Genomic DNA, 13,492 nt, shown 5'->3' with positions numbered 1-13,492 from the left:
CTTTCCTCAGGAACTAATGAAATTGGTGGGATCAGAGTTCGATCAGTTGTCAATTCTTTGGAAGGCGTTGAAGTTGTTGTTGATGCTGGTTTGGTTTCAATGGCGTCCTCTTGGGTTGTTGCCATAGCAGTGTCAGGAAGCATTTCTGAGGTTCTCAAGGCGTGTGGAGTTTCAGATGCAATTGTGGGTGGTGTTGAAGGTTCAGCTGAAGAAGGTGAATACTCAGGGATTTTGGTGTAGTTTGTTGTGAGATGAACTGCTGGAAGTGCTGTGTGGATGGGACTCAAAGTGAGTTCCTCTGTATATATTGCAGTGGACCTTTCAGAAAATGTAGTTTCAGCAGATGTTGAAGGTGAAGCGCCATCCTCTGTTGACAAGGCGATTGCAGAAATCGTGGTTGCGGTTGTTGAGATATTGATCACTGAGATTGAGGATGCTTTCAAGTGGAGTTCTTCAGTGGATGATGAAAGGAAAGGAATTTCTGTTGGAGATATTTCAGGTGAAATCCGAAGCCACTCAGAAGACGCTTCTGGTGACAACGTCCCATCTGTGGGAGCAAAAAATGATGTTTCGGAGAAGGTGACCTTTGCCGATGGGGAAGACTCCGGAACATCAGTGGCTGTTGGTTTTCTGCTGGAAATCGCAGTTTCAATCGCTGCAGTGATGGGGGTTCTTTCCTCAGGAAGTAATGAAATTGGTGGGATCAGAGTTTGATCAGTCGTCAATTCTCTGGAAGGCATTGAAGTTGTTGTTGTTGCTGGTTTGGTTTTAATGGCGTCCTCTTGGGTAGTTGCCGTAGCAGTGTCAGGTAGCATTTTTGAGGTTCTCAAGGCGTGTGGTGTTTCAGAAGCATTTGTGGGAGGTGTTGAAGGTTCAGCTGAAGAGGGTGAATACACAGGGATTTTGGTGTAGTTTGTTGTGAGATGAATTGCTGGAAGTGCTGTGTGGATGGGACTCAAAGTGGGTTCCTGTGTCGATCTTGCAGTGGACGTTTCAGAAAATATAGCTTCAGCAGACATTGAAGGAGAAGCCACTTCCTCTGTTGACAAGGTTGTTGCAGAAATCGTGGTTGCGGTTGTTGAGATATTGATCACTGAGACTTGGGATGCTGTCAAGCCGAGTTCTTCAGTGGATGATGAAACGACAGGAATTTTGGTTTGAGATATTTCAGGAGAAATCCGAAGCCACTCAGAAGATGCTGCATGTGACAATTTCCCATCTGTGGGAGCAGGAGATGTTTCGGAAAAGGTGACCTTTGCCGATGGCGAAGACTCCAGGACATCAGTGGCTGTTGGTTTTCTGCTGGAAATCGCAGTATCAAGAGCTGCAGTGATGGAGGTTCTTTCCTCAGGAACTAATGAAATTGGTGGGATTAGAGTTCGATCAGTTCTCAATTCTTTGGAAGGCGTTGAAGTTGTTGTTGATGCTGGTTTGGTTTCAATGGCGTCCTCTTGGGTTGTTGCCATAGCAGTGTCAGGAAGCATTTCTGAGGTTCTCAAGGCGTGTTGAGTTTCAGATGCAATTGTGGGAGGTGTTGAAGGTTCAGCTGAAGAAGGTGAATACACAGGGATTTTGGTGTAGTTTGTTGTGAGATGAATTGCTGGAAGTGCTGTGTGGATGGGACTCAAAGTGGGTTCCTGTGTCGATCTTGCAGTGGACGTTTCAGAAAATATAGCTTCAGCAGACATTGAAGGAGAAGCCACTTCCTCTGTTGACAAGGTTGTTGCAGAAATCGTGGTTGCGGTTGTTGAGATATTGATCACTGAGACTTGGGATGCTGTCAAACCGAGTTCTTCAGTGGATGATGAAACGAGAGGAATTTTGGTTTGAGATATTTCAGGAGAAATCCGAAGCCACTCAGAAGACGCTTCCGGTGACAACGTCCCATCTGTGGGAGCAGGAGATGTTTCGGAAAAGGAGACCTTTGCCGATGGGGAAGACTCCGGAACATAAGTGGCTGTTGGTTTTCTGCTGGAAATGGCAGTTTCAATCGCTGCAGTGATGGAGGTTCTTTCCTCAGGAACTAATGAAATTGGTGGGATCAGAGTTCGATCAGTCGTCAATTCTCTGGAAGGCGTTGAAGTTGTTGTTGTTGCTGGTTTGGTTTTAATGGCGTCCTCTTGGGTTGTTGCCGTAGCAGTGTCAGGAAGCATTTCTGAGGTTCTCAAGGCGTGTGGAGTTTCAGATGCAATTGTGGGAGGTGTTGAAGGTTCAGCTGAAGAAGGTGAATACTCAGGGATTTTGGTGTAGTTTGTTGTGAGATGAACTGCTGGAAGTGCTGTGTGGATGGGACTCAAAGTGAGTTCCTCTGTATATATTGCAGTGGACCTTTCAGAAAATGTAGTTTCAGCAGATGTTGAAGGTGAAGCGACTTCCTCTGTTGACAAGGCGATTGCAGAAATCGTGGTTGCGGTTGTTGAGATATTGATCACTGAGATTGAGGATGCTTTCAAGTGGAGTTCTTCAGTGGATGATGAAAGGAAAGGAATTTCTGTTGGAGATATTTCAGGTGAAATCCGAAGCCACTCAGAAGACACTTCCGGTGACAACGTCCCATCTGTGGGAGCAAAAAATGATGTTTCGGAGAAGGTGACCTTTGCCGATGGGGAAGACTCCGGAACATCAGTGGCTGTTGGTTTTCTGCTGGAAATCGCAGTTTCAATCGCTGCAGTGATGGAGGTTCTTTCCTCAGGAACTAATGAAATTGGTGGGATCAGAGTTTGATCAGTCGTCAATTCTCTGGAAGGCGTTGAAGTTGTTGTTGTTGCTGGTTTGGTTTTAATGGCGTCCTCTTGGGTTGTTGCCGTAGCAGTGTCAGGAAGCATTTCTGAGGTTCTCAAGGCGTGTGGAGTTTCAGAAGCATTTGTGGGAGGTGTTGAAGGTTCAGCTGAAGAGGGTGAATACACAGGGATTTTGGTGTAGTTTGTTGTGAGATGAATTGCTGGAAGTGCTGTGTGGATGGGACTCAAAGTGGGTTCCTGTGTCGATCTTGCAGTGGACGTTTCAGAAAATATAGCTTCAGCAGACATTGAAGGAGAAGCCACTTCCTCTGTTGACAAGGCTGTTGCAGAAATCGTGGTTGCGGTTGTTGAGATATTGATCACTGAGACTTGGGATGCTGTCAAACCGAGTTCTTCAGTGGATGATGAAACGAGAGGAATTTTGGTTTGAGATATTTCAGGAGAAATCCGAAGCCACTCAAAAGATGCTGCAGGTGACAATGTCCCATCTGTGGGAGCAGGAGATGTTTCGGAAAAGGTGACCTTTGCCGATGGGGAAGACTCCGGAACATAAGTGGCTGTTGGTTTTCTGCTGGAAATGGCAGTTTCAATCGCTGCAGTGATGGAGGTTCTTTCCTCAGGAACTAATGAAATTGGTGGGATCAGAGTTCGATCAGTCGTCAATTCTCTGGAAGGCGTTGAAGTTGTTGTTGTTGCTGGTTTGGTTTTAATGGCGTCCTCTTGGGTTGTTGCCGTAGCAGTGTCAGAAAGCATTTTTGAGGTTCTCAAGGCGTGTGGAGTTTCAGATGCAATTGTGGGTGGTGTTGAAGGTTCAGCTGAAGAAGGTGAATACTCAGGGATTTTGGTGTAGTTTGTTGTGAGATGAACTGCTGGAAGTGCTGTGTGGATGGGACTCAAAGTGAGTTCCTCTGTATATATTGCAGTGGACCTTTCAGAAAATGTAGTTTCAGCAGATGTTGAAGGTGAAGCGCCTTCCTCTGTTGACAAGGCGATTGCAGAAATCGTGGTTGCGGTTGTTGAGATATTGATCACTGAGATTGAGGATGCTTTCAAGTGGAGTTCTTCAGTGGATGATGAAAGGAAAGGAATTTCTGTTGGAGATATTTCAGGTGAAATCCGAAGCCACTCAGAAGACGCTTCCGGTGACAACGTCCCATCTGTGGGAGCAAAAAATGATGTTTCGGAGAAGGTGACCTTTGCCGATGGGGAAGACTCCGGAACATCAGTGGCTGTTGGTTTTCTGCTGGAAATCGCAGTTTCAATCGCTGCAGTGATGGAGGTTCTTTCCTCAGGAACTAATGAAATTGGTGGGATCAGAGTTCGATCAGTCGTCAATTCTCTGGAAGGCGTTGAACTTGTTGTTGTTGCTGGTTTGGTTTTAATGGCGTCCTCTTGGGTTGTTGCCGTAGCAGTGTCAGGAAGCATTTCTGAGGTTCTCAAGGCGTGTGGAGTTTCAGAAGCATTTGTGGGAGGTGTTGAAGGTTCAGCTGAAGAGGGTGAATACACAGGGATTTTGGTGTAGTTTGTTGTGAGATGAATTGCTGGAAGTACTGTGTGGATGGGACTCAATGTGGGTTCCTGTGTCGATCTTGCAGTGGACGTTTCAGAAAATGTCGCTTCCGCAGATATTGAAGGAGAAGCCACTTCCTCTGTTGACAAGGCTGTTGCAGAAATCGTGGTTGCGGTTGTTGAGATATTGATCACTGAAACTTGGGATGCTGTCAAGCCGAGTTCTTCAGTGGATGATGAAACGAGAGGAATTTTGGTTTGAGATATTTCAGGAGAAATCCGAAGCCACTCAGAAGACGCTTCCGGTGACAACGTCCCATCTGTGGGAGCAGGAGATGTTTCGGAAAAGGAGACCTTTGCCGATGGGGAAGACTCCGGAACATAAGTGGCTGTTGGTTTTCTGCTGGAAATGGCAGTTTCAATCGCTGCAGTGATGGAGGTTCTTTCCTCAGGAACTAATGAAATTGGTGGGATCAGAGTTCGATCAGTCGTCAATTCTCTGGAAGGCGTTGAAGTTGTTGTTGTTGCTGGTTTGGTTTTAATGGCGTCCTCTTGGGTTGTTGCCGTAGCAGTGTCAGGAAGCATTTCTGAGGTTCTCAAGGCGTGTTGAGTTTCAGATGCAATTGTGGGAGGTGTTGAAGGTTCAGCTGAAGAAGGTGAATACACAGGGATTTTGGTGTAGTTTGTTGTGAGATGAATTGCTGGAAGTGCTGTGTGGATGGGACTCAAAGTGGGTTCCTGTGTCGATCTTTCAGTGGACGTTTCAGAAAATATAGCTTCAGCAGACATTGAAGGAGAAGCCACTTCCTCTGTTGACAAGGTTGTTGCAGAAATCGTGGTTGCGGTTGTTGAGATATTGATCACTGAGACTTGGGATGCTGTCAAACCGAGTTCTTCAGTGGATGATGAAACGAGAGGAATTTTGGTTTGAGATATTTCAGGAGAAATCCGAAGCCACTCAGAAGATGCTGCAGGTGACAATGTCCCATCTGTGGGAGCAGGAGATGTTTCGGAAAAGGTGACCTTTGCCGATGGGGAAGACTCCGGAACATAAGTGGCTGTTGGTTTTCTGCTGGAAATCGCAGTTTCAATCCCTGCAGTGATGGAGGTTCTTTCCTCAGGAACTAATGAAATTGGTGGGATCAGAGTTCGATCAGTTGTCAATTCTTTGGAAGGCGTTGAAGTTGTTGTTGATGCTGGTTTGGTTTCAATGGCGTCCTCTTGGGTTGTTGCCATAGCAGTGTCAGGAAGCATTTCTGAGGTTCTCAAGGCGTGTGGAGTTTCAGATGCAATTGTGGGTGGTGTTGAAGGTTCAGCTGAAGAAGGTGAATACTCAGGGATTTTGGTGTAGTTTGTTGTGAGATGAACTGCTGGAAGTGCTGTGTGGATGGGACTCAAAGTGAGTTCCTCTGTATATATTGCAGTGGACCTTTCAGAAAATGTAGTTTCAGCAGATGTTGAAGGTGAAGCGCCATCCTCTGTTGACAAGGCGATTGCAGAAATCGTGGTTGCGGTTGTTGAGATATTGATCACTGAGATTGAGGATGCTTTCAAGTGGAGTTCTTCAGTGGATGATGAAAGGAAAGGAATTTCTGTTGGAGATATTTCAGGTGAAATCCGAAGCCACTCAGAAGACGCTTCTGGTGACAACGTCCCATCTGTGGGAGCAAAAAATGATGTTTCGGAGAAGGTGACCTTTGCCGATGGGGAAGACTCCGGAACATCAGTGGCTGTTGGTTTTCTGCTGGAAATCGCAGTTTCAATCGCTGCAGTGATGTGGGTTCTTTCCTCAGGAAGTAATGAAATTGGTGGGATCAGAGTTTGATCAGTCGTCAATTCTCTGGAAGGCGTTGAAGTTGTTGTTGTTGCTGGTTTGGTTTTAATGGCGTCCTCTTGGGTTGTTGCCGTAGCAGTGTCAGGTAGCATTTCTGAGGTTCTCAAGGCGTGTGGTGTTTCAGAAGCATTTGTGGGAGGTGTTGAAGGTTCAGCTGAAGAGGGTGAATACACAGGGATTTTGGTGTAGTTTGTTGTGAGATGAATTGCTGGAAGTGCTGTGTGGATGGGACTCAAAGTGGGTTCCTGTGTCGATCTTGCAGTGGACGTTTCAGAAAATATAGCTTCAGCAGACATTGAAGGAGAAGCCACTTCCTCTGTTGACAAGGCTGTTGCAGAAATCGTGGTTGCGGTTGTTGAGATATTGATCACTGAGACTTGGGATGCTGTCAAGCCGAGTTCTTCAGTGGATGATGAAACGACAGGAATTTTGGTTTGAGATATTTCAGGAGAAATCCGAAGCCACTCAGAAGACGCTTCCGGTGACAACGTCCCATCTGTGGGAGCAGGAGATGTTTCGGAAAAGGAGACCTTTGCCGATGGGGAAGACTCCGGAACATAAGTGGCTGTTGGTTTTCTGCTGGAAATGGCAGTTTCAATCGCTGCAGTGATGGAGGTTCTTTCCTCAGGAACTAATGAAATTGGTGGGATCAGAGTTCGATCAGTCGTCAATGCTCTGGAAGGCATTGAAGTTGTTGTTGTTGCTGGTTTGGTTTTAATGGCGTCCTCTTGGGTTGTTGCCGTAGCAGTGTCAGGAAGCATTTTTGAGGTTCTCAAGGCGTGTTGAGTTTCAGATGCAATTGTGGGAGGTGTTGAAGGTTCAGCTGAAGAAGGTGAATACACAGGGATTTTGGTGTAGTTTGTTGTGAGATGAATTGCTGGAAGTGCTGTGTGGATGGGACTCAAAGTGGGTTCCTGTGTCGATCTTGCAGTGGACGTTTCAGAAAATGTAGCTTCAGCAGACATTGAAGGAGATGCCACTTCCTCTGTTGACAAGGTTGTTGCAGAAATCGTGGTTGCGATTGTTGAGATATTGATCACTGAGACTTGGGATGCTGTCAAACCGAGTTCTTCAGTGGATGATGAAACGAGAGGAATTTTGGTTTGAGATATTTCAGGTGAAATCCGAAGCCACTCAGAAGACACTTCTGGTGACAACGTCCCATCTGTGGGAGCAAAAAATGATGTTTCGGAGAAGGTGACCTTTGCCGATGGGGAAGACTCCGGAACATCAGTGACTGTTGGTTTTCTGCTGGAAATAGCAGTTTCAAGAGCTGCAGTGATGGAGGTTCTTTCCTCAGGAATGAATGAAATTGGTGGGATCAGAGTACGTTCAGTCGTCAATTCTTTGGAAGGCCTTGAAGTTGTTGTTGATGCTGGTTTAGTTTCAATGGCGTCCTCTTGGGTTGTTGCCGTAGCAGTGTCAGGAAGCATTTCTGAGGTTCTCAAGGCGTGTGGAGTTTCAGAAGCATTTGTGGGAGGTGTTGAAGGTTCAGCTGAAGAGGGTGAATACAAAGGGATTTTGGTGTAGTTTGTTGTGAGATGAATTGCTGGAAGTACTGTGTGGATGGGACTCAATGTGGGTTCCTGTGTCGATCTTGCAGTGGACGTTTCAGAAAATGTCGCTTCCGCAGATATTGAAGGAGAAGCCACTTCCTCTGTTGACAAGGCTGTTGCAGAAATCGTGGTTGCGGTTGTTGAGATATTGATCACTGAAACTTGGGATGCTGTCAAGCCGAGTTCTTCAGTGGATGATGAAACGAGAGGAATTTTGGTTTGAGATATTTCAGGAGAAATCCGAAGCCACTCAGAAGACGCTTCCGGTGACAACGTCCCATCTGTGGGAGCAGGAGATGTTTCGGAAAAGGAGACCTTTGCCGATGGGGAAGACTCCGGAACATAAGTGGCTGTTGGTTTTCTGCTGGAAATGGCAGTTTCAATCGCTGCAGTGATGGAGGTTCTTTCCTCAGGAACTAATGAAATTGGTGGGATCAGAGTTCGATCAGTCGTCAATGCTCTGGAAGGCATTGAAGTTGTTGTTGTTGCTGGTTTGGTTTTAATGGCGTCCTCTTGGGTTGTTGCCGTAGCAGTGTCAGAAAGCATTTTTGAGGTTCTCAAGGCGTGTGGAGTTTCAGATGCAATTGTGGGTGGTGTTGAAGGTTCAGCTGAAGAAGGTGAATACTCAGGGATTTTGGTGTAGTTTGTTGTGAGATGAACTGCTGGAAGTGCTGTGTGGATGGGACTCAAAGTGAGTTCCTCTGTATATATTGCAGTGGACCTTTCAGAAAATGTAGTTTCAGCAGATGTTGAAGGTGAAGCGACTTCCTCTGTTGACAAGGCGATTGCAGAAATCGTGGTTGCGGTTGTTGAGATATTGATCACTGAGATTGAGGATGCTTTCAAGTGGAGTTCTTCAGTGGATGATGAAAGGAAAGGAATTTCTGTTGGAGATATTTCAGGAGAAATCCGAAGCCACTCAGAAGACGCTTCCGGTGACAACGTCCCATCTGTGGGAGCAGGAGATGTTTCGGAAAAGGAGACCTTTGCCGATGGGGAAGACTCCGGAACATCAGTGGCTGTTGGTTTTCTGCTGGAAATCGCAGTTTCAATCGCTGCAGTGATGGAGGTTCTTTCCTCAGGAACTAATGAAATTGGTGGGATCAGAGTTTGATCAGTCGTCAATTCTCTGGAAGGCGTTGAAGTTGTTGTTGTTGCTGGTTTGGTTTTAATGGCGTCCTCTTGGGTTGTTGCCGTAGCAGTGTCAGGAAGCATTTCTGAGGTTCTCAAGGCGTGTGGAGTTTCAGACGCAATTGTGGGAGGTGTTGAAGGTTCAGCTGAAGAAGGTGAATACACAGGGATTTTGGTGTAGTTTGTTGTGAGATGAATTGCTGGAAGTGCTGTGTGGATGGGACTCAAAGTGGGTTCCTGTGTCGATCTTGCAGTGGACGTTTCAGAAAATATAGCTTCAGCAGACATTGAAGGAGAAGCCACTTCCTCTGTTGACAAGGTTGTTGCAGAAATCGTGGTTGCGGTTGTTGAGATATTGATCACTGAGACTTGGGATGCTGTCAAGCCGAGTTCTTCAGTGGATGATGAAACGACAGGAATTTTGGTTTGAGATATTTCAGGAGAAATCCGAAGCCACTCAGAAGACGCTTCCGGTGACAACGTCCCATCTGTGGGAGCAAAAAATGATGTTTCGGAGAAGGTGACCTTTGCCGATGGGGAAGACTCCGGAACATCAGTGGCTGTTGGTTTTCTGCTGGAAATCGCAGTTTCAATCGCTGCAGTGATGGGGGTTCTTTCCTCAGGAACTAATGAAATTGGTGGGATCAGAGTTTGATCAGTCGTCAATTCTCTGGAAGGCGTTGAAGTTGTTGTTGTTGCTGGTTTGGTTTTAATGGCGTCCTCTTGGGTTGTTGCCGTAGCAGTGTCAGGAAGCATTTCTGAGGTTCTCAAGGCATGTGGAGTTTCAGACGCAATTGTGGGAGGTGTTGAAGGTTCAGCTGAAGAAGGTGAATACACAGGGATTTTGGTGTAGTTTGTTGTGAGATGAATTGCTGGAAGTGCTGTGTGGATGGGACTCAAAGTGGGTTCCTGTGTCGATCTTGCAGTGGACGTTTCAGAAAATATAGCTTCAGCAGACATTGAAGGAGAAGCCACTTCCTCTGTTGACAAGGCTGTTGCAGAAATCGTGGTTGCGGTTGTTGAGATATTGATCACTGAGACTTGGGATGCTGTCAAGCCGAGTTCTTCAGTGGATGATGAAACGAGAGGAATTTTGGTTTGAGATATTTCAGGAGAAATCCGAAGCCACTCAGAAGATGCTGCAGGTGACAATGTCCCATCTGTGGGAGCAGGAGATGTTTCGGAAAAGGTGACCTCTGGCGATGGGGAAGTCCCCACAGCATCAGTGGCTGTTGGTTTTCTGCTGGAAATAGCAGTTTCAAGAGCTGCAGTGATGGAGGTTCTTTCCTCAGGAACTAATGAAATTGGTGGGATCAGAGTACGTTCAGTCGTCAATTCTTTGGAAGGCCTTGAAGTTGTTGTTGATGCTGGTTTAGTTTCAATGGCGTCCTCTTGGGTTGTTGCCGTAGCAGTGTCAGGAAGCATTTCTGAGGTTCTCAAGGCGTGTGGAGTTTCAGAAGCATTTGTGGGAGGTGTTGAAGGTTCAGCTGAAGAAGGTGAATACACAGGGATTTTGGTGTAGTTTGTTGTGAGATGAACTGCTGGACGTGCTGTGTGGATGGGACTCAAAGTGGGTTCCTCTGTCGATCTTGCAGTGGACGTTTCAGAAAATGTAGTTTCAGCAGATGTTGAAGGAGAAGCGACCTCCTCTGTTGACAAGGCTGTTGCAGAAATCGTGGTTGCGTTTGTTGAGATATTGATCACTGAGACTTGGGATGCTGTCAAACCGAGTTCTTCAGTGGATGATGAAACGAGAGGAATTTTGGTTTGAGATATTTCAGGAGAAATCCGAAGCCACTCAGAAGACGCTTCCGGTGACAACGTCCCATCTGTGGGAGCAGGAGATGTTTCGGAAAAGGAGACCTTTGCCGATGGGGAAGACTCCAGGACATCAGTGGCTGTTGGTTTTCTGCTGGAAATGGCAGTTTCAATCGCTGCAGTGATGGAGGTTCTTTCCTCAGGAACTAATGAAATTGGTGGGATCAGAGTTCGATCAGTCGTCAATTCTCTGGAAGGCGTTGAAGTTGTTGTTGTTGCTGGTTTGGTTTTAATGGCGTCCTCTTGGGTTGTTGCCATTGCAGTGTCAGGAAGCATTTCTGAGGTTCTCAAGGCGTGTGGAGTTTCAGATTCAATTGTGGGTGGTGTTGAAGGTTCAGCTGAAGAAGGTGAATACACAGGGATTTTGGTGTAGTTTGTTGTGAGATGAATTGCTGGAAGTGCTGTGTGGATGGGACTCAAAGTGGGTTCCTGTGTCGATCTTGCAGTGGACGTTTCAGAAAATATAGCTTCAGCAGACATTGAAGGAGAAGCCACTTCCTCTGTTGACAAGGTTGTTGCAGAAATCGTGGTTGCGGTTGTTGAGATATTGATCACTGAGATTGAGGATGCTTTCAAGTCGAGTTCTTCAGTGGATGATGAAACGACAGGAATTTTGGTTTGAGATATTTCAGGAGAAATCCGAAGCCACTCAGAAGACGCTTCCGGTGACAACGTCCCATCTGTGGGAGCAAAAAATGATGTTTCGGAGAAGGTGACCTTTGCCGATGGGGAAGACTCCGGAACATCAGTGGCTGTTGGTTTTCTGCTGGAAATCGCAGTTTCAATCGCTGCAGTGATGGAGGTTCTTTCCTCAGGAACTAATGAAATTGGTGGGATCAGAGTTTGATCAGTCGTCAATTCTCTGGAAGGCGTTGAAGTTGTTGTTGTTGCTGGTTTGGTTTTAATGGCGTCCTCTTGGGTTGTTGCCGTAGCAGTGTCAGGAAGCATTTCTGAGGTTCTCAAGGCATGTGGAGTTTCAGACGCAATTGTGGGAGGTGTTGAAGGTTCAGCTGAAGAAGGTGAATACACAGGGATTTTGGTGTAGTTTGTTGTGAGATGAATTGCTGGAAGTGCTGTGTGGATGGGACTCAAAGTGGGTTCCTGTGTCGATCTTGCAGTGGACGTTTCAGAAAATATAGCTTCAGCAGACATTGAAGGAGAAGCCACTTCCTCTGTTGACAAGGCTGTTGCAGAAATCGTGGTTGCGGTTGTTGAGATATTGATCACTGAGACTTGGGATGCTGTCAAGCCGAGTTCTTCAGTGGATGATGAAACGAGAGGAATTTTGGTTTGAGATATTTCAGGAGAAATCCGAAGCCACTCAGAAGATGCTGCAGGTGACAATGTCCCATCTGTGGGAGCAGGAGATGTTTCGGAAAAGGAGACCTTTGCCGATGGGGAAGACTCCGGAACATCAGTGGCTGTTGGTTTTCTGCTGGAAATCGCAGTTTCAATCGCTGCAGTGATGGGGGTTCTTTCCTCAGGAACTAATGAAATTGGTGGGATCAGAGTTCGATCAGTCGTCAATTCTTTGGAAGGCGTTGAAGTTGTTGTTGATGCTGGTTTGGTTTCAATGGCGTCCTCTTGGGTTGTTGCCATTGCAGTGTCAGGAAGCATTTCTGAGGTTCTCAAGGCGTGTGGAGTTTCAGATTCAATTGTGGGTGGTGTTGAAGGTTCAGCTGAAGAAGGTGAATACACAGGGATTTTGGTGTAGTTTGTTGTGAGATGAATTGCTGGAAGTGCTGTGTGGATGGGACTCAAAGTGGGTTCCTGTGTCGATCTTGCAGTGGACGTTTCAGAAAATGTCGCTTCCGCAGATATTGAAGGAGAAGCCACTTCCTCTGTTGACAAGGCTGTTGCAGAAATCATGGTTGCGGTTGTTGAGATATTGATCACTGAAACTTGGGATGCTGTCAAGCCGAGTTTTTCAGTGGATGATGAAACGACAGGAATTTTGGTTTGAGATATTTCAGGAGTAATCCGAAGCCACTCAGAAGATGCTTCAGGTGACAATGTCCCATCTGTGGGAGCAGGAGATGTTTCGGAAAAGGTGACCTCTGGCGATGGGGAAGTCCCCACAGCATCAGTGGCTGTTGGTTTTCTGCTGGAAATCGGAGTTTCAATCGCTGCAGTGATGGAGGTTCTTTCCTCAGGAACTAATGAAATTGGTGGGATGAGAGTTCGTTCAGTTGTCAATTCTATGGAAGGCCTTGAAGTTGTTGTTGATGCTGGTTTAGTTTCAATGGTGTCCTCTTGGGTTGTTGCCGTAGCAGTGTCATGAAGCATTTCTGAGGTTCTCCAGCCGTGTGGGGTTTCAGAAGCATTTGTGGGAGGTATTGAAGGTTCAGCTGAAGAGGTTGAATACACAGGGATTTTGGTGTAGTTTGTTGTGAGATGAACTGCTGGACGTGCTGTGTGGATGGGAGTCAAGGTGGGTTCCTCTGTCGATCTTGCAGTGGACGTTTCAGAAAATGTCGCTTCCGCAGATATTGAAGGAGAAGCCACTTCCTCTGTTGACAAGGCTGTTGCAGAAATCGTGGTTGCGGTTGTTGAGATATTGATCACTGAGACTTGGGATGCTGTCAAGCCGAGTTCTTCAGTGGATGATGAAACGAGAGGAATTTTGGTTTGAGATATTTCAGGAGAAATCCGAAGCCACTCAGAAGATGCTGCAGGTGACAATGTCCCATCTGTGGGAGCAGGAGATGTTTCGGAAAAGGTGACCTTTGCCGATGGGGAAGACTCCGGAACATAAGTGGCTGTTGGTTTTCTGCTGGAAATCGCAGTTTCAATCCCTGCAGTGATGGAGGTTCTTTCCTCAGGAACTAATGAAATTGGTGGGATCAGAGTTCGATCAGTTGTCAATTCTTTGGAAGGCGTTGAAGTTGTTGTTGATGCTGGTT

At 46.4% G+C, this 13,492-nt stretch overlaps 1 protein-coding gene across 1 annotated transcript in view; it reads right to left on the bottom strand.

The window, feature by feature from the left end:
* LOC147016168 (uncharacterized) overlaps positions 1-13,492 on the bottom strand; it is a 111,707-nt gene that overhangs the window by 74,073 nt on the left and 24,142 nt on the right. The window contains exons 2-3 of the mRNA XM_085849149.1: positions 8,625-12,424; positions 446-7,955 (exon numbers count right to left, since the gene is read on the bottom strand). Coding sequence (XP_085705275.1) covers positions 446-7,955; positions 8,625-12,424 — 11,310 coding nt within the window. The remainder of the gene's footprint in view (positions 1-445; positions 7,956-8,624; positions 12,425-13,492) is intronic.

This window comes from Eptatretus burgeri, chromosome 12 (genome assembly GCF_056783735.1).
Source record: "Eptatretus burgeri isolate ZD-2024b chromosome 12, Ebu_testis_v1, whole genome shotgun sequence".
Lineage (NCBI taxonomy): Eukaryota > Metazoa > Chordata > Myxini > Myxiniformes > Myxinidae > Eptatretus > Eptatretus burgeri.
Note: the sequence above shows the minus strand (reverse complement) of the source record. Positions and strands in the feature narration are given on the sequence as shown.